This window comes from Cryptomeria japonica, chromosome 8, assembly GCF_030272615.1.
Source record: "Cryptomeria japonica chromosome 8, Sugi_1.0, whole genome shotgun sequence".
Classification (NCBI taxonomy): domain Eukaryota; kingdom Viridiplantae; phylum Streptophyta; class Pinopsida; order Cupressales; family Cupressaceae; genus Cryptomeria; species Cryptomeria japonica.
In genome coordinates, this window is record NC_081412.1 from 464,783,080 (window position 1) to 464,805,237 (window position 22,158).

A 22,158-nucleotide genomic window follows, 5' to 3' on the forward strand; every position below is an offset into this window, starting at 1 on the left:
TCTCCTACATCTGCTGGCCTCTGAAATCGGCGAACGCGATCGAATCTGTGAACCAATGCCATCGCTTCTGATTGCTGCTACTCTATTCTCGCTCTGCACTCTGATCTCTTGGATTTGTGGATGACAATGAGGATGTATTCCCCTCGTGGTCTATTTTATAGACTGCCCTAGCCTTAGCCCACGTTCCCCGAGTCAGTCTTCTTTATCTGGTGACTCTGTCACTTTATCCAGTCAGTCCATTCTAGCCTTTCTTTCTTATCGAGAGATTGTCTATGATCTTTTCAGACATTTTCGTCCAATCTCTCGAGGGGGCATAACTTTGTATCAGTTCATCTTATCTTCTTTGAAACAACGCGACAAGCTGCATTGTCTTAAAGAGGGACAAAATGTAGACACCTAAAATTGTCATGTCTAATTAAATAAATATTTTTATTTATTTAATTATCTAAGCCTAATTCTTCTATTAATTAAATAAATCTTTATTTATTTAATTAATTCATTTATCCTCTTCTAGCCTTATTTCTCATTTAAATAAATACATTTATTTATTTAAATTATCATTTTCCTAAATTAAATAAATATTTTATTTATTTAACTTGATCCCACTTCTTCTATTAATTAAACAAATCTTTATTTATTTAATTAATTCATTAACCTTTTCCACCCATGACACATGTCATTCATCTCTTAATTCATACACTACCTACTCCTTTCATTATTTTCTTATTTTCTCTACCTACCCTCTAATCATAGCCGCCCATTTATCTTTTACACCTCTCAATCTTATCCCTCCATTTCTTATAGTGCCTTCTATATAAGGAGATGCTTTCTTCATTATCAAACCCTGACTAACTCACTATGCATTTAGCCCCGACTATGCTTTCAAACTTGCATATGCAATCAAGCTTACTTGCAACCACATTTCCGTTCTTTGTTGAGCTCTTGTGCACATATAAAATCTGAGAGCAAATATATCAAACAAGATCGATGGAGATAGGAGAATGAAGATCCAAACCCTATTGGACATGTGATGGTATAATCTTTGTGATTTCATTTGATTTGCATTGTCTTAGGTAATCTTCATATGTTATGGTGGATCTTTGTTGTTGTTAGGCTAGGTTTTGTGGTTGAATTCATTTAGTCTTTCAATATTGTTAATCCACTTTCACCATATACAGTTGTCAATCATTCTTCCCCCGTGAAGGTTCCTCAAGATTTTTCTCTAATTTTGGTGGAGTTGTACGTTTCCCATTGGGAAAGAATTAAGCAGTATTGCCCTTCGCTATAACCTGTGTTGAGATTTCTAAGAGAAGCACTGAAGCGGGCACTCTCATTAACAATTCTATGCTTTTTATTGGTCCCAAGCTCCTCGTAGCCCAAAGCTTAATTCAGATGTTGTATGCTGCTCAAGATGAAGAGTTGAAAGAGAAAGAGGTTACAGACCGCAAACAATTAATCAGGAGGACTAATGTATTCATCAACTAGCACAGGATGATCATGCATGTATCAACAACGCTTGAGCCTTTACAAATTTCGGTTCCAGATATCAAGTAGCGCATGGAGAGGTTTGTTTCCTTGGGTCTGCCTTCTCCTTTTCCTGCAAATGGTTCTATGTTAGGGATTGAACAAGTGTTGAACTAGATAGAGCAATTACAACAAGATAGGACCTTCCTACAATGCCTGAACAATCCTATTTTAGCGGAGGAGTTCGAGCGTCTCCTGCATCCCTTGGCCCAACTCTACACGCTCTTGAAACTAGTCCATTATGAACCAACGAACTTGTCATTCGATGAAGTAATTTGTTTAGATCAACACTACCAGAATCTGGAAGCGCAGGTGTTTCCCTCCGAAGATGAATGGTTTTCGTTGCAGCAGGTCTTCGATCTGCTTTGCCCCTATCTAGCATGAAGTCTAGTCTCCAAACCAACAATTTTGGGCTAGTATTTTGTAGGTATAATTCCCCATTTAGTCACCAAGAAATGTTAACATTATTTTTGGATTGCTCGTAGGTGGCATTTTGATCAAGTGGCACCGATTCTTTTGATTTTCGGTCATTTTCTCGTTCACCAGCATGTGTGCCACGTAGCGTCTCGACGTTGCCTCTAGGGGCTCGCTTTTCTTGTTCAAATTTAAGAGAATGCGGAGCTGCCGCATGGCTCAGGTTTTTATAGCGTTGTATGCTTCTCAGCCCCACTATCCATCATGTGAAGGTAAAGACACTTGGTGTCCCCGCATTGCCCGATCTAGTTCTCTTTCTGCGCTCGACTTTGGATGTCCGTCAAGCCTCCGTGTGTCTTCCATGGTAGTTCGTGAACCAGGATGCGGTTGGCATCATGATTTTCTTGTTGGATAGGTGCAAGGATTGCCACAATACGGTGGAGATAACAACTTTGAAGGCCGTTTTGCTGGGTAGTAGCTCGCGGTGTGCCACACCAGGTTTTCTTGTCAGAAGCGGTTGCTAGGATGTTGCTGATGCTGCAAGCTGTTAGTTAGGAGCCGAGAGCTCTATTTATGCTTTCTTTTCCTTTCTTAGAAGGGTTCAAAATTTTATAGAGTTTTCTAGACTTTGGCTCATTAAAGAGGCCTTTATATTGATTAAATTTGGTGAATGGTAGATATGTTAGATTGTGCCTATGACCTTTGTGATTATCTTATTTGAAGCTTAACATATTGACTTATGTGTTGTTTTTAAGTTTGATAACTTCTATGATATTTGTGGTGAGACTCCACAGATTAAATTATGTTCTGAGACTTGTTATTTGTTGGATGAATGGTTAATGTCATTTTATGTTGAATGAGTTTTTGTTGAATTATTCTCTCGAATGGTTCTGAGCATGTAGATTGTTGAATGAACTTTAAAACCACGTCTCTGGGTTTTATATGTTGTTAGTGCTTTTCTAAAATGTTATGGCGTATCACCTAAGTAGTGTAGATCATTTGTTTTAAGTTTTCTCCTTCCCCTTTTCTCCCCCAATTGTATGAAGAGCCGACTTCTCAAACCCGGAGGTCATTTAGTGAGTTTTGCGCAACAGGTCCCCCATCATTGAATTTCCCATAAGGTTGTTCATGTTTAAGGTAAAATTAAGAGTCAATAGTAAGAATACTTTGAAACCGCTTCCAGATAGAAATACATTCCTTTTGCGACCATTGGATGAGAGGCAAAGGAGTAGAAGACACTTTGTTCTTCTTGTACATAGGATCTAAGATGTCTTCATCTTCCTCAAGATCATTGAGAACATCAACAAGACCAAAGTTTTCAATTTGCTCAACTGTTAATTGATAATAGTTAAGTTTCCTTACATCATGCTCATACTTGCAAAAAGCCCAAACATCTTCTATTCCATGCACATGAACATATGCCTTCTTCAACTTATTTCTCATCCCTCTGTAGTAGAAGTTTTTCCTGGCCTTGAAGAACCTCATGGTGACTCTTCTCATCTCCTCTTCCATTGCTCTAACAGTGAAGATGGAGTTGATGGAATATCTACCAATGGTAAGAGATAATTTCAAACCTATTTTATGAGAACCTGATTGGGCCTCATGTACTGCATTCATTTGATGAGCTAGCTCCATCAATACAATCTTGTCAGAAGGTTACCTAAGGAGCATGGAAGGCTCACCATTGAAACAATAAACCATGAGATATGTGAAGGTTGGGAATTGTACGAACATGCATCCATATTGGTTCACCACCTCCCAAGCATGGTCAAATACACGTTTATTATACAAATTCTTGTTTAACATAACCATATAATAACCAAAGAATGCATCATTTACTCTCTAGAAATGACTATGACTATTTTGAAGAACCAACTAAGAATATTATTTGTGTACCTCAACTTGTCTTCTATCCCCTATTGAAAATAGACTTGGAAAGTGCCTCATTGAGGCTGTAATGTACACCAAGTATGAGGTCATGTAAAACTTGAGTGTGGTAGGTGCCTTGGACAACTTCTCACAGATAGCATCACTGATTTGTTTTTCCCAAAATATCTTCTCTTTATTTTGCCTAATCACATGGTTGTATTGATACATCCATTTATAGTCAGTATTAGAATTGGGAAGACTCTTCACCCTGCTCAAAAGAGTTATCAAATCATTGACTTCTTTAATGAAGTCATATTTAGGAAGAGTTTCTGGCCATCTTGCAATGGTAGGTCTTGGGGTCTTTAACCAGTTATCATTCATGTTCTTCCTACACTTATCAAAATTCCTATCATATTAGATTATAACTAATTGCATTGTGATATCATAATACTTCTCAATACTGGGACACTTGAAGAAAGAATCGAATAATTCCTCATCAAGCCTAATCAATTTATTTCCAGCTTCATCCTTTACACTTCTATGAACTGGATCAAAGTGATTTGCAACTGCATCACGAAATCAAGGTCCTAAGAAGACATAGGCAAAGCTGCTACTAGGTGGATACTACTGTTGATGATAGATTCCATCTGACAGTAGGAAGAAGGTTGCTCAACCCTCTTTAAAAACTTGGATAGGTCAACATGACCTATTTATGTATATTTTATATGATTGATATTGGATGCGACTGAAGAAGGCAGAAAGACCAGATGGGGGTCTTGCTTCTTCACTAGTACATTCGGGGCTAATTTCCGACGGCCTATCGTCAGAAGTACGACTACTTTTCGTCGGACTGTCAACAAATGTAGTTGTCGAAAACTCATCATCGAACTTCTTGACAATGCCATTGAATGTTGAAATTCTGACCACGCCATGAACTCTTCTGACAGTGGCTATGATCGCTCCTCCGGCCAAAAATATTGTTGGAGGACCATCGGAATTCCGACGCTCCCCCACTACCATGCATTGATGACTGTCTGACAAGGAAGTGCCATCGGTCATTCAACATCCTCGTCGGCTGTTTCTGTAGTTGTCGTCGGAATTTCGACGGAATCAAAAACTTTGTAGAAGCAAAAGATAGAAGCTGAAGAGTCATGTGCAAGTAACTTTCGTAAAAGAAAGAAAGCAGGCATTATCTTAAATGCCATGGAAACAAGCTCATCAGTTGCCCAGAAGAGAGCAATTGGAGAAAAGCAGAGGAAAGTGTTAAAGGGTGATAAATACATAGAGAGTATGCAATACAAACAAACAATGTCTGGAGTGTATGATGTGGTCTCCAATTTATGCCCAGAGGGACTAACTGGTTTTGGAGTTCTTGGGAAACCTATTGGGCCACGCTTGGAGGAAATCAATGTGTTCATGGAAGGGAACCTTTTTTCTATTATGAGAATGATGCTTTTGCACCAAAGGATATTTGGAAGACAATATCCAAAAATTTCTATGGTGTGGAACTAAAGTTGGTGGACTCGAAGTACTTTTCAGCTTCCAGAAGACCAAGAGGTTATGTACACAATCTCCCAATAGAAGGGCAATTTCAAGCATCACCTCTCCCCCCCATGACTATTCAGGAAGCACTTCCTCAAACAAAGGACTATTGGCCTCCATGGGATCAAATAAAAAAATTGAATTGCATAGACTCTAGACGATGTGGTAGTGTCCTTCGTGAAGAACTCTGTACTATAATTGAAAATTCACAAGGCAAACTGCAAGATAGTGAACAAAAATACATTCTTGAAAAGTGTGAAGAATAGAACTTGGTTTGGGTGGGGCTAGGTTAGGTGGCTCCTCTAGAGGTTGACAAGATAGAAATTATATTAGGATTTGAAAAAGATCACACTCATGGAACTTGTTGTGCGACTGATCGATTGCATTGTTTGGGTAATGCATTCCAAATAGATACAGTTGCATACCATTTATCTATCTTGAAAGCATTTTATCTTGATGGTATTAAAGTTATTTCTCTATTATATGGTATTGGTGGAGTAGAGGTTGCTTTGCATCGATTTGGGATACATTTCAGTTGTGTTGTATCCGTGGAAATATGTGAAAAGAACAGGCTTGTCCTTAATAGTTGGTGGACAAAAACCCAACAGACAGGTAGGTTGATTCAAAGGGAAGATGTCCAAGATTTCAATACAGAAGTACTGGAGGACTTAGTAGACAATGCTTTCAATGACCTCCAAAGATCTCAGTAGATGTCTTTATGTCTCAGTGGATGAAATAGGTAAACAACATGTGCCAAGTGGCATTTCATCAATTGAGACCTAAAGACATATACTGAGATCTTCAGAAGTCATTGAAAGCATTGTCTACTAAGTCCTCCAGTACTTCTGTATTCAAATCTTGGACATCATCCCTCTAAATCAACCTACTTGTCTATTGGATTTTTGTCCACCAACTATTAAGGGCAAGCTTTTTCTTTTCACATATCAACTGTATCTATTTGGAATGCATTAGCCAAACAGTGCAATCGATCAGTCGCACAAGAAGTTCCACGAGTGTGATCTTTTTCAAATCCTAATATAATTTCTATCTCGTCAACGTCTAGAGGAGCCACCTGACCTGGCCCCACCGAAACCAAGTTCCATTCTTCATACTTTTCAAGAATGTATTTATGTTCACTATCTTGCAGTTTCCCTCGTGAATTTTCAATTATAGTACAGAGTTCTTCATGAAGGATACTACCACATCGTCTAGAGTCTATGCAATTCAATTTTTTTCTTTGATCCCATGGAGGCCAATAGTCCTTTGCCTGAGGAAGTTCTTCCTGAATAGTCATGGGGGGGAGAGGTAATGCTTTAAATCACCCTTTTATTGGGAGATTGTGTACATAACCTCTTGGTTTTTTGGAAGCTGAAAAGTACTTCAAGTCCACCAACTCTAGTTCCACACCATAGAAATTTTTGGATATTGTCTTCCAAATATCCTCTAGTGCAAAAGCATCATTCTCATAATAGAAAAAAGGTGGCCCTTGCATGAACACATTGATTTCCTCCAAGTGTGGCCCAATAGGTTTCCCCAGAACTCTAAAACTAGTTAGTCCCTCCAAACATAAATTAGAGACCACATCACACACTCCAGACATTGTTTGTTTGTATTGCATACTATCTATTTATTTATCACCCTTTAACACTTTCCTCTACTTTTCTTCAATTGCTCTCTTCTGGGCAGCTGATGAGCTTGTTTCCATGTCATTCAAGATAATGCCTGCTCGCTTTCTTTTATGAAATTTACTTGCACACAACTCTTCATCTTGTATCTTCTACTTCTGCACATATATAAATTATAATTCAGGCTCGGATGATTAAATAAAATAAGCATCTGTAAAGAAAAGATTTAGTGATTGGATGTTACATATTATTTGACAGAAAGATCCTAGATCCAATTCTTGGAGAAAGGAAACATCATTGATAATCTTTTTTTCAAATAAGACTCATTCAAATAAATTAAAAATGTTTTAATTTTTAAAAGTAGAACTCATGCAATGCTTTCTGCATTATGAATGAATAGAGACATAGAGGTAATCCATAAATTGTTCCAAGCTAGTGCACTTGAATAATCGTTGCATACGTGGAATAATGAGAATATACCGAAGGACCTTGTGAGGAACCCTTTTTGTTATTTGATCTATTCGATATCTACTGATATGACATTCAGAGCATTCATGGTATCTTTGTGTTCATGTCAAATTTTCTTCCTGTTTGGGCTCCTTCATTGTGAAAATGAGTTTAACTACTAAAAAAAGTTGCGTGTAAACCCTTATATGTCTACTACACCACCAAAGAAGCCACAAAAATGGCAATAATCTGAACTAGGTGAAGAATCATGCATATGAAGGGCAGTCCCAAATATTCAACGAGCAACAAATGTTACAATCCAAATAGTATTTTTATAGCAGCAAATGTTACAATCCAAATAGAAGTTTTATAGCAGCCAGACATAGAGATTAAAAGCTCATGCCTAATGGATAGGTTTGAAGTGCTACAGACAACAAGGGTGGAAAGAAAAGTTTTAGAGATGAAGAAAACACATGCTTAGAGGGATTGCATTGACACCAAGGAGTAGATATTTGTTCTTGGCCTTGAATTCCTATGAATGCATGCAAACCATTGCCAATGATAAAATTAAAGATATAGGTTTCTATAAAGAACCAATAATGGAGAATATGATATTCTTAGGAACACAAGAATATAAGCATGAATCTCAGAGTAGTCACAACATCAAAAGACAATCTAATGATAGATTTTGAGATCTCTTTTTGGCAAAGAAATTATCAAAGGGTGATAGTTGAGATTTAGGAGAAAGTGGAGCCAATCAAAGGAAGTTAAATTTGCAGATGATATTGCCATGTTTCCTACCTTGGACAAGAATAATATGATCAACTCGATTATAGATTAGAGTTCTTTTGTAATGCATTTGGATCAAATATTTCTCTGGCTAAATCTACTTTACTAGGATCGGCTATTGACCCTCTTAATTGATTGAGTCAATTTGGTTGGCAATGGGGAGGGCTTGGTAAAATTGTAAGGTACCCAGGTATACCATTCTCAATGCCCCCCTCGTTACCTAAGATGTGGGAATGGATGTATGCTAAGATAGAAAGAAAAATTAATGGTTGGAATAGGAACTTTCTGTCATTGGTAAGTAGAGTCCAAGTGTGTGAAAAAATCTTATCCTCTTACACCATTTATTATGCATCTATGTGGTTCCTTGCTAGTTATCAAGTAGATGAGGTGAAAAAATTTATTAGGCAATTTTGTGGCTAGATGGAAGAGGTAAGAAAAGGATGCATGCTGTTAAATGGAAATGGTGCTGCTTGAGTAATGATGATTGAATAGGTATCATTTACATTTAAGATTCCAACAAGAAGATTCATGAAGATATTGGATGAAGGTTCCTCTTCAATATATAAAGAAGACATTTAGGATGTTGCCTATGTTGAAAAAATATATTAGCTAAGTTTGGATTATGACAATCATATATGTATGTATTATTTCAATGTACCTATTATTGGGCTAGACCCAAATGTGACGTGGGAAAGGCAATTCAATGTGTGATAGGGCTGGGCCCAAAATGTAACGTGCTAAGGCATTGGGCTTGACCCAAATGTCCAACATGGTAAATGTCAATGACAATATAACAATAAATTAATAATGTTGCAAGCCGACCTAAGGAGATCTACCACCAAAAGAAGGATATATATATATATATATATATATATATATATATATATATATATATATATATATATATATATATATATATATATATATATATATATATATATATATATATATATATATATATATATATATATATATATATATAACAACTTCAAGATGAAGTAAAAGACATTTTCATTACTTGCAAAAATGCGATATGCTCTTCCTATCTCTGCTCTTCTATGTTAGCGATCTACTCTTCTATCCTTAGCGAATCTGCTCGTTTGCACTTTGGCGAACCTCAAGGACTTATTAAGCGAAGTTGTCAAGATTCTTCTTCAGCCTATTGAAGCCATCTTCTGTTGATCCGCTCCTTTGGTCATCTACTGCTAGTTAGGGCTGCATCATCTATCATCTTGGCAACTTGCTGTTAGGACAACAATAAGAGACAAGTCTATCATATTGTAATTTCCTACCATTGATATAATACATCTTATAGTTTAAGGCTGGATTTTTCACCTCCAAGAGGGAGGTTTTCCCAGGGTATTGGTGTCTTGTGTCTTGTGTTTCATTACTGTTACTGTTTATTCACAGTGAAATTATAGTTAATTAATTTGTTTAACATCTTAGCACTTAAATTTAACAACCTATTGACCCCAAGATCTAAGAAAGACAGGGAAGAAATTCTAGGAAGAGTATATAGACTTTTACAATAAATACAAAAAAGAACACCAATATCAATTAAAGAGGGGTGAAGCTATAAGACACCTAGAAATGGTTCACCAAAACTTTGATTGCTCTAGTTGAGAGAGGATCTTTGCGCCCCTTGGAAGAGAATTTGATACTTTCCAAATTAGTAGGATTGAACCTAAGAGTAATGAAAAAGGAAAAGACAAAGAAGCTAATAATGAAGATGGAGAGAATGAAGAGAAAGAGGAGAATCCACATAATGATAGTGATAATGAATCTTAATAAGCTGTTACAATCTATCTTTTTGAATATGTTGTTAATAGATGATATAATATTGATGTTGACTCGAAGCTCTACACGTTACTCTTAATCGTATAAACTGATTCTTTTTTTCCTTCTAATTTTAAGGCGGTTTAGCTTGGTTGGGGATTTGATGGAGTAATCAACTTGGTCACTATTATTGTAACTTGACTTTGTACTTTGATTTTATTTTGGTAATCAATCTTCAAAAAAAATAAAACATTCTACATAGCAAACACACTACACTCACATACACTCTTATACGAACCTTGACATGTGTCTTGCTTTAGGATAACCTAGTGTACCACAAGCCAAATAGACATAGACACAAGATGAGGGAGATAGTATTTGTTTCTACCCTCATTTCATCACTTATCATCAACCACCTCAACACTATCAATGATTAATTTGAGGTGTAAAGACTCAACACATTGCTACAAACTTCATTGAGTAAAGGCAACATAGGTGACAACCACCATAACTTCCACAACAAAAGTCTTAGACATAAGATTCCTACCTTTTGACCTTTTGCAGTTTGATCTTGCAAGATTTAAAAATTCACATGTGCTAGTTTTTTTATCATATAAGAATCACATATATGATTTTATCCTTAGGCTAGATAATGGGCATGGTCCAAATTTTAGTTGTTTAAATTCAATTTTTTTCAAGGTTGTTGATTCCTAGATCTAATTGTTATCCATTGGTATGATGTGAATTTTTTTGAATTGTGTATCTAAGGTTGTGTAATTAAGGCATATGTTGAGTGGTTGGGAGGGTAAAGACCCACATATCAACTATCTACTTTGACATTCTAGGATGGTGTCCACCTACTCTAAAACCTTGTGGGCACTCTTTGTCTGATACTAACATATACATAACATGTGCCTCTCATATAACCCTATGTTGGCTAGGCCCCACCATAATTAGAAGATCCTAACTACTAAAAACACTAGATTCTCCCCTAAAAGGTTGTTGAGTCATAGAGGGCCTAGCTTGATAGCCCTATAGTCTCTCATACCTAAAATATCCTTGTGTCGATGATGGTCACATGTGACTACCCTATGGCCCCTACTATGCTCTAGACCTTTGTCCCTAATATTGATACTATTGGGTTTTAATTTGAAATCCTATAGTAAGTCTAAATTGTCCTTTGAAGGATGTGGAGGCCTATGGACACTTTAGTCCCTTGATCAAGGTTACAAACTTCTCTCATGCCTCTTGTGTCCTCCCATGTACCTCCTTTTCCATAAGAGACTTTTCCATAGCAATCCTAAAGTCTATACCATCCTTCAACAATCCTTCAACAATCCCTCCTTCAACAATCCCTCATTTAAGTCTATCAAATTCTCCTCTAACTCCTATTTAGACTCAAATATGTTTTTGAAATGATCGTTATTCTAGTTGTTGCAACTTTAGCTTGATTGATTTCAATTTTGAGACAAATCATAATAGTGTAGATCCTATGAAATGATCCTCACCCAACCATTAAACTATCATATTGAAGAAATTTGTATCCTTCATCCACATGTTTTCAAATTTGAATGGACTCTTACATATATTTTTGTCACCCACAAGTTTCAACTAGATGGGTCAGTGATCTAAGCTACAACAAGGAAGAATTTATGCTTCCATGCAAAAAGGGAAGGATGCCAAATCCTTGCAAAAGAGATACCTATCGATCATCTCTATAATGTTACTAAAGCCCATCCTCCTATTGTTCTAGGTAAAAGCCTCATTCCTTAAACCAGTCTCAAGATGATTGTTCCTAGTTACCCAATAAGTGAAGTCTCTTTGGGACTGATTAAACCTCAAAATAGCCACCCTCTTGTCCTAAATATGTAGGATAGGATTAAAATTTAAACCAAAGATGTAATGAGAAAAGGGTATTGGTAGAGACAAATCCATATAATTACAAACTATAAAGAAGAAGAATAACTCCTAACGCTACACCCTTTCCTATCCTCTCCATAGCTATTGGAGAAGAGCTCCAAAAGATAACTAGGCTACTAGATGCCCCTTCAAATTGGATTGCCCCCAGCTTCACATTCTTTGCTTTCTTGGAAAATGTCTTCATTTCTAATGTGGAGAATTTGGTTTCTTCTAGTAGTATTATATATGCCTTTTCAAACTCAATCCTATGCTTGACCAAGTGTTGTTTGTTATGGGTATTAAAGCCCCTAAAATTCCTTGATAGGAGCTTCATGCCCACTAGGGAAGTGGGCCACCCTTTTATGATCTCAGTAATAGTACTTTTTAAAACTTTCTCTATACTTCACCATCCTTGGTTCTCAATTTATATAACAATCTCCTATCTTTTCATTTTCTCTTTCCTCAATCTAGGATAGATTTATTGGAAGGTGTTTATTTAATAGCCATCTTTATCTAGGAACCATCCTCACTATCCTCAATATCTTGCTCTAACAGATTGTCAAACAAAATATTGTGCTCCTCTCCTTATAATCCATATTCCTCTATAATGTCCTCCCCTAACCTTGGATCATTTAATTGATCATTTTATAATAAATCCAAGCACCCACATGCTATCCTCATCAACTAATCGTTGATATCCTAATAAGGGGACCAAAAATTCTCTAGTCTCTCCCTATCTTCTATTGTTGTTTTCCTGCTGATAGGAGTGGTTGTTAGAGTTCTTAGGATTTAACTAGTGTGGCATTCTAAGTAGGGATTCAGTATCCTTCCACCTTAGAGGGTTTTCTTGGAGATGTTGACACTTGTTTAGATAGCAAAGAAAGTTTATGCTTTTTAGTAACCTCCATGTTTTCATCCTCTATCGCAATGCTCTTTCCTTTCCCCTTATTCTTCTTTGCATAGCCAACCTCTGTCTCCTTGAGGACGTTCAAGATTTAATTATGGTTCTTCTAATCTATGGGCACTACAAACTCTTTTCTCCCTACCTATGACTCTTTTAGTTCTCCTAATGAGCATCTAGCTTTAGAGCTATTCTTTGGGAGGCACCATTCTTCAAACCAACCCCTTTCTACAACAACCTTCTAAAACCATGTCCCATTCTTAAATATAATCTCCAATTCCTCCATGATCCCAACATTCAAATCAAACTCACTGAGTCATTGAGCATGGCCTACCATTAAGAAAATCTTTATCTATCCCCACAAAGCAGCCAAGGGAATCTCCTATTTTAATTAGGATTTCTATGTTCCAATATTTCACAAGAAGTTTGGCAAGATTGATCCACATAAAGGGTTCCTAATTTTATATTTCATTAGAGAAATTGGGGACCCAATCTATGCAATTTAAGCTTAAACCCTTAGAGAAGAGTAGACTCCCATATTACAAAAAATCTTTAGAGAAGAACCAATGCATTCAACTAGAATTAATTCATTCAGGAGGGTTCTAATACTTACACTCCCTCGAAGTTGTTAATCCACCACTCCATGAGTGTCTTATTGGGGCAACCTCCACCACACTTCATGAAGAGTGTATGATCCTTCAATTGTTCTATAGTTGCTGCAAGGGTCGTTGTGGATACGATAAAGGCTTTGTTATTAATCAACTTTGAGGGCTTGTCTTTTCTTCTGTCTACTAGAATGGTAGTGTATTTATGCCTAAACCCCCTAACTGTCATCTGTGGCTGATGTGAAGTGTTTGTATGAAAAAATTATGAGCAGTAAAATTCATTATAAGAAGGATACAACTTGATCATAAACCAAGACAAATGCAATCTCCTATGTAAAATTCAAACAATTTCATCACTACATCAAGCAAATTCGACCCATTAATTGTCACAGACATAATGATTTTTTCTTCAAGAAAACATCCTGTGAATGAATTGGTTGATTACCCTACCTTTTTTCTTCAACCGGATCTTGGCGGCACCCCAATCCAGAATTGTTTCCCTCCCCCATTTTTTTTTTGATGGCAGAGGTCGATGGGATGAAGAGGCGAGAATAATGCTTATCAAATGACTTGGTCTTTTTTTTTTAAGTAATGCTCGAGATCATTAGAGTTTCGATGAATGCAGACACTTTTTCAAAAAAACCACAAATTTCATTGCCAATTCCTACTCCGTCGAAACCAAATGTTGAATTATCGTCGAAATTTCGACGAATGCATACATTTTTTCAAAAAAAAATCAAATGTGATCACAATATACCTTCTCCGTCGGAATTTTAGGCCAAATGTATTAGTGCTTGAACTTCATGGCCCTTTTACTTGGGGAATCTTTTGTCATTGATATGATAATAACACCGAGAAAAGAAAAATCATCAATATTACAATGGTACAACTAATCAATCATTTTGTTCATCTGAATTGAACAATCTTCAGAAAATGATACAATTTAGGCCATTAGGATTTCCAAAACCCTTTTTGATAACTTGAAATCTTTGAGGTAAATTGGATATAAAATCTTAATTTACGTGTGTGCAATAAGTGAATTTCAAGTTTATAATCTTGAAAAATTCACCTATAAAAAAGTGTGGATTAAGGTGTAATTCGGGTTTCTAAACCCGAATTATACTTGGCAAGAACAAACTCAGGTGTAATTCGGGTTTAGAAACCCGAATTACACTTAAAAAATGTGTAAATACAAAGTAGGTGTTGGGTGGGGTTATAAACCCGCCAAACACCTAAGGGAACAAAAATGGTGCAATTCAAGTGAAGAGCGAGGATACAAACCCGCTTCGCACCTCAAAAAGAAAGGAAGGTAAATCGGTGCTTGATAGGTTTATAGACCCGAAAACACCAAGTTTGAACGACTTGCAAGCAAAACAATGAATGATGGTAGTAGTGGTGGACGGGGTTGCAGAGTCACCACACACCATAATGTGGTGTGTGATAGGCCTACAACCTCGCCACACACAACATAATTGTATTTCACAAAGTATAGTATGTAGGGAAAAAACAAAGTGTGGCGAGCCTATGGCTCCCCCCAACACCACAATGGTAAGTCAAAAACCAAAGATAAAAACGATGTCGCCCAAGAACATTGACCTAGACGACATCTCAAATAAGATGTCATTCGGGCTAGTAATACCGTGCGGTATCACTGAGTTCATTCAAATTTAAATCAAAGAAAGCATCAAAATTTAAAAGAAGGTTTTCTAAACCCTAGAAATTGGGAAGAAAAATACATACCAATAGGAATTCGATGAAATCTTTCTCTCCCAATCTTTAAGCAAAATCAAAATGAACCGAATGCAGATTAAAAAGAGAAAGGGACACTTAAAATCAGACAAAAAGACTCCTATTCAAATTGCTCAAGTGAGCAATCAATAATTGAAGTGCATTAAATATGTGTAAATCGAGTTTGTGAACTTGATTTGCACCTACAAGGTGTAAATCGGGTTTACAAATTTGATTTGCACGGAAGGGGCAAAAACTGGAAAAGAGGTGTAAATCGGGTTTGTAAACCCGATTTGCACCTAAAGAGTATACTTGGTGTAAATCGGGTTTACAAACTCGATTTGCACCAAAATTTAACACTTAAGTGAAAAAGGAAAGTCGGGGGGAACGTGCTTACGACGACATGATGTCTCGTAAAATGTGCGTAGAGCATCGAAACCACAAATGGGCAGAAATCAATTCGTGGGGTACCCTCAAATTTTCGTAATATGAAAATCGAGGATAAGTCGACTCTTATATAAAAATACGCCATGCCTTCAACATGAACTCCAAATTAGATAAAGTGTAAGTTTAATGTCAACTCTTATAAAGAAAAATGTCATTTGGACACTACATTAAATTACATTAGAGACAAAAGATCAAAGTGAATCCAAAACAACTAAGAAACAGTGTTAAAGTAATGCATGTTAAACGGTTAGGCTCCTAAAATCAATGGTACAAGTATGATTATAATATGAATTAAAAGGAATCTTCAAACCTCAATTTATCTCATAAACATAAGTAACATATGAATTAAAAACAACTTTCAAAAATTAATCAACCTAAACATAATAGATATCATTAGGACACAATTCAAACAATGTCTTTAAATAATACATATACAAAACAACTTTATTTTTGTCCTTAAATCTCATGAACTACTTAATCTTGTAAACATTGGTAAAAACTTTCAATTCATTTCAATCATGTAAACATCATCATAACTTTCATTTCATTTCAATCTTAAGGTCAAAAGATGTTGTGATCACTTCTTTTTAACTTTACCCCAATAATTTATATACAAAACAACATTATTGCATCCTTAGATCTCATAAACCATTTAATCTCCTAAACATTATTAAAAACTTTCATTTCATTTCAATCTTGTAAAAATTGTCATAACTTCATTTAGTTTCAATCCCAAGATCAAAAGGTGTTGTGATCACTTCTTTTTAACTTTACTCCTAAGAATTTATATAAAAAACAACTTTATTACTATCTTTAAATCTCATAAACCATTTCATCTCAAAACATTATTAAAAACTTTCACTTCATTTTAATCCGTGAACATTGTAATAACTTTCATTTTATTTCAATACCAAGATCAAAAAATATCATGATCACTTTTTTTAACTTTACTCCTAAAAATTTATATACAAGACTTTACGACTATCTTTAAATATCACAAACCTTTTAATCTAGTAAACACTATTAAAATCTTTCACTTCATTCCAAAGGTCAAAAGGAGGATTGTGGTCACTTCTTTTTAACTTTGATCCCAAGAACTTTTAACGTTCAAAAACCTCAACAATATAGCTTTGTGTGAAGGGCCAGCATCTTATCTTGTCATCATGATATTCAAGAAACCTGTTAAATCAAGAAACACTGGATTAAATGACAAGAGACCATCATAACACTCTAAAGAAACCGTTATTTTACACTCCAACGAAATGAATATCAGATATAAGACAAGAAGAATAAGTTGAAGAAGAAGTAACCGTTGGGCTTGCAGGTAACGGAACTGCAAATGACTGAGTTTGTTCGTTAGTTTATAATATGTATTTGCAATAAATCAGATATAAGAGATAAATCTGAGACTCTTGAAAGGACACGATGCCTTTAAGCAGTGGAACAGCTGGTTGTGTGTTGTTTAATAATGATTGTCATGATTGGAGATAGTGGTGGAAGGCATATATGCCATGCCCATTGGATTCTCTTTTGTTGGGTGTTTTAGACATATTCCTTCATGATCATCAAAATGATGAACATATTATAGTTGCTGATGTAACGGTTGGGTCAGAATGATGGATTCAATCAATCAATTTAGCAAAGAAAACTTATATTTTTTTCATTTCTTTATGATTGTTCTTCTCAGAATCTTGTTGGGTTAAGGAGAGAGCCTCATATGGCCCACTGGTTATTCTAAACCAGGCTGTTTTGATCTTGGCGAGCATTTTTTATATAAATCTTGATCACCCAAGTTCATAATTTAAGGGTTGGTTTAAGATTGGTTGTGGTATTGAAGCACAGAAGGCAATGGCTGGGACACCAAATGCTCTGTCCCAACTGATTTGGAAAAGAAATGCAGGGGTTCTTGATTATGTGCCCATCAGTACTGGAAAACCAGAGGCAGGGGGTGGGCAAAAGAAGAGATTTGAGAAGGTGGATATGGGCTTTTGTTGCTGTTTTCAATCTTCTGATTGTTCTAAGATTATATTCATTTCAAGAGATGACAGGCTTGGAAGGTTCTGGAACTGGTTTTGGGGATGGATTGCAGCTAAGAAGAAGTTTGTAAATTTGTCCTGTATTTGCACAAAAGGGAAAGTTGTGTTGGGTTCTGCAAGAGGAGCTTGGAGGCGTTTGTTTTGGAAGGTGAGGTCTGAGTTGAGGAAATCCATGAGGCCTACAACAGTGCAGAAGTTTACATATGATGTTTATAGTTATTCTCAGAACTTTGATGAGGGATGTTGGAAGAATGATCAAGATCTTTATTCTTCTGCTCATAAATTTGCCTCTGCCGCTATAAACAATGGCCCTAATGGTGAGGTTGTGAGGCAACATTGTGTGGGCGAGCAGGAAATGATGCAGTAGGGTTCAATGTTATTTGTTCTCTGATTTGAAAGAAGTTAGAAAGTATATGATAGTGGCTTAACATAATGTATTTACTAGGGATGTTTCAGGTATTTTCATTTCTAGGGAGGGTAGCTTATTTTTTGAGGCATATCATTCTTTCTACTGATAAAAATGGTTACCAGGATTTTTCAACATCCAGACAAGTTTTTTGGTTTTTCTCCTCGTGGAGCAATTTTTTTTGTTGGAGGCTGAATAAGGGAGAGGGAGAGACTTTGGTATGTTTAGAGCTCCTCCAAACTGTGATCAGGTGGTTCTCTCTCTTGTGAATGATGAACTAAGGCCACTGAATCGATTTTGTTTGTTAATGTGCTACACTGTTACTATTCCCTGGATTTTGGAGTTGCAATTCTGTGTTTTTTTGTAGTGCCTATTGCTTATAGATATAAATCTAAAGAATCATGAGTCTCAGAAATTTTTGTAAAATCTCACAAACCTACTGAAAGTCCTATTATACCCTTATAGATTGATATTTGAAAATGAATGGTGTTACACTGTTTTTCTTATTTTTCATGTGTTAGTAAAAGATTTGAACTTGCAATTATTAATGGTATTGTATAGCAATGCTAATGTTTTGACATCTCTGATATATAAGGCCATATTGTACTGTGTTAAGTTAGATGTTGATTTTGATATCAACTTTGAAGAAGTCCTGAATAGTGAAGAGTGCTAGATAGAGGATAGAACTCAGTTATTCATTCTGGTTAGTAAATATGTTTGTGTTTTGGTGAGGCTTTGTAGTGTTTTTAACTATCAATTATTTGACAAAAGTATGATGAGATATATTGTTATTTAGTAGATTAGCAAAGTCTTATGGTTGAATGCTTTTGATAATAAAGCAGCCAAAACAAGGGGGCTGACCTGGACACAGTAAGCCTCAAATAGAGCATTAACAACACACAGACAGCAGCCAAACGGCAGAGTTTCAGCCAATCCCTATCTTAACTATCAAAAACATAATCCGCCTACTACCATAGAAAATCACTGTCTTATGATTGAATGTTAGTGTTCAGTGTACCTCTTTATTCCTTTTCTTACTTGTATGAAAGTGTATGAGAATTGCTTTTGTTTTTCTTCAAAGTATTCATAAATTAAGATTGATTTTTGTCTATTTTTTTAGATTTTTTTTTTCAAACTTCAATCTATTTTTTTTGAAGTTAGTTCAAGAGAAAATTGCATCTTGTAATATAAAGTCAATTACTTAAAAATATTTTTAAATATCACCAATTTTAGATAACATAACTAAATACTTATATTTATTGCATTTATTACCATACTTCTAATATTTATTATTTTAACAATATATTAACTTTCTTATTACATATCTTAATTAAATTAATTGTACTCATGTATATGCATTATATGCTAAACTAAACTTAAGAAAAATGTACTTATTTATTATTTAATATAATATAATGAATATTTATAATAAAAATATATGACTTTCATTATCTAGGGTCATTTTTGTAGTTGTGTGGTTGACCCTATAGGTGTTTTCCTCCTAAAAGCATATTTTATGAAGTTTCATATTAATGATAATACTTAAATGTATTTAATTGCATTCATTTATTATTAACACACATCAAATCATCCTCTCTCATTTTTGATTTTGTGTTCTTAAAGGGAGTAACAATATGCACACATTTCTAAGGGTTGACCCAATTTTTTTATCTACTTGAAATGACAATCATTCAAAATTTTTAATAAATAGTAAAGTAGACAAAGATCTACTAGGAATATTAAAGATAATTTTGCATAGTATAATATCAAATTTGTAGTACTCAAATTAGTAGTTGAGTAGACAAAGATCTACTAGGGAAATTAAAGAGAACTTTGCATAGTATAATATCAAATTTATTGTTGTCACATGAAATTATACCCTATTGGAACATTCCAATTACACAATGAAACTAATCTCAAGGTATGGGACCTTGTGAGAGAAGGCTAGCTTCCTTTCTAACCTAGATGCAAGTGTTGATCCAAATCAACACTAAATAAACCTATAGGCTAATAACTTGCAGAAAGAGAGAGAGAATCAATTAAACTACCAAAGGAAACTTACACAATTCTTGAATATATTAGTTTCTAGATGTATGTATGAAGGTTAGAGTTTTAACAAAAACTAAGAGGGAGATGATCCATAGTTATTTTTTAGTAACTTTTTCAACACAACATACATGCAAGAAATGAAAAAACACTCATTTAATATATGAAGGTAAGAAAGTGTGACATAACATATTATAAGTAAGAAGAGGTAAAAAATGAAAGCCAATTTTGTAGCTATAGAGATATAAAAATACATAAGTATGCTAGATAAAATAAGGGAAGAACCCTTAAAGAATGAGAAAAAATACCTTTTATTCCTTGTAGGACATAGGAGAGAGGTAGGGCATGTGGCAAGGAGGAAAACCTAGCCATGAGTTTACCAAAATCTATAATAATTGCATGAAAATCTCTAACTTGCAGGCATGAGAACCAATTTTTCTCCTAAAAATCATGGTAGAATACATTAAATTCTTTCATGAAGTTCATACAATGTGAGATTTAGCATGGGCACCAATTTTTCTCCAAAAAATCATGGCTTCATGAAGTTCATACAATGTGAGATTTGGAAATTGCTGAGATTTGAAACATTTAATAGTGCTACAGAGGGAGGTAGGCATAGAAAATAAAAAAACAAAACCTTGTCAGAGGTTCTAGTGGTTTTGGAAACCATTAGAAGCTTCAACTTTTTTTTTGTTTGACTTAATTGAACATTAGACCATCTACTTCCTTGGATTCATCTCCTTTGGCCTCCTTGACTTTATTGAACATTAGATCTTCTACTTACTAGATTGTTTCTTTATTAGTGGTTTGACAATTAGGACTAGACTGGAAACTTGAAACCTATTGAAGGTTTTGAGAACCACCAAAACGGTCAACAACACTTAAACACTTGTTACTTCGTTGTTGTGCACATATTCCATTAGAGGTTCCCTTGGAACCAAGAATCATTAGCTATTGTTATGATTTTGGGAACCAATGAAAGCCCTAACAAGCTCTCCTTTTTTGCCATAACACTTTTTTCTTCTGCAATTAGAGGTTCACTAAGAACCAAGAACTGTTAATAGTTTGACAAGTTCCAAGAACCTAGTTAGGGCCCAAAAGTATTCCTAGAAACTATTAAAGCTTCGGTTGGTTATAACTTAGCCAATTTTCACCCAAAAATCTTCAAGTTGGAATTCAGGATAGCCATTTGGGGACTCTATTAGATGGAGTATTCAAAACTATGAGAAAAATAACAAGTGCAAAAAATTTGCAAAGAAGAACAATAGCACATAACACACAGATTTACGTGGAAAAACTTGGTAAAAATATACCAGTAAAAAACCACAGGCAAATTTTGAGTTACAACAATCTCAAAGCCATTTAGGCCTTATTTTCAAAGGAGGAAGAGCTACTCTATATATATACAAATTTGAGAAATTTAATGCAATAATCAACTTCTCAAATTTGCCACCTCTAACTCTTTGAATGCCACCACTATAGTCATATTATTGACTAAGCCTATATGTGGCTCTCAATCGTCTACAAGGTTGACACATATAGAGTCCAACTTGATTCTCTTATGTATCACTTAATAATTTACTGAGTCAACACAACCGAGTTCCAGAGTCCTAGTTGGAGATAACTTACTAAATATAGTAAGTACGACTCACACAACTACATGTATGGCACATACAAGAGCAAAATTTTAATTAAAGACAACTTGTATGACACATATGGAAGCAAAGTCCTAATTGACTTCACATTCCAACATTCTCCCACTTGAAATCAAATTTCAAACTCTGAATAATTCCTCTACTGAAAGACCATTGCCAAATGTTGCCTATTATCACATAATCTACAGACCAAGAGAAAATCTGCACCAAATGGGCTTCTCTCTACTAATAGGTTTCGTCATAATATCTGCAGGGTTTACATCAGTGTGAATCTTGGCTAAAGTGATATGTCCTCCTTCCACCACTTCACGAACAAAGTGATATTGAATATCAATATGCTTTGTTCTGGAATGGTAAGCTGAGTTTCGTGCTAAGTGTAAAGCACTTTGATTGTCACAATGCAGTACCATGTTATCTTGCTTCACTTGCAATTCACCCAAAAGTCTATG

At 35.3% G+C, this 22,158-nt stretch overlaps 1 protein-coding gene across 1 annotated transcript; it reads left to right on the forward strand.

Annotated features, from left to right (window-relative positions):
- The first annotated feature begins 16,958 nt into the window (after positions 1 to 16,958).
- Positions 16,959 to 18,488, forward strand: LOC131034969 (uncharacterized). Its single transcript, XM_057966589.2, has one exon. The coding sequence runs from the start codon at positions 17,415 to 17,417 to the stop codon at positions 17,967 to 17,969; it is 555 nt and encodes a 184-aa protein (XP_057822572.2). The 5' UTR covers positions 16,959 to 17,414; the 3' UTR covers positions 17,970 to 18,488.
- The last annotated feature ends 3,670 nt before the right edge of the window (positions 18,489 to 22,158 follow it).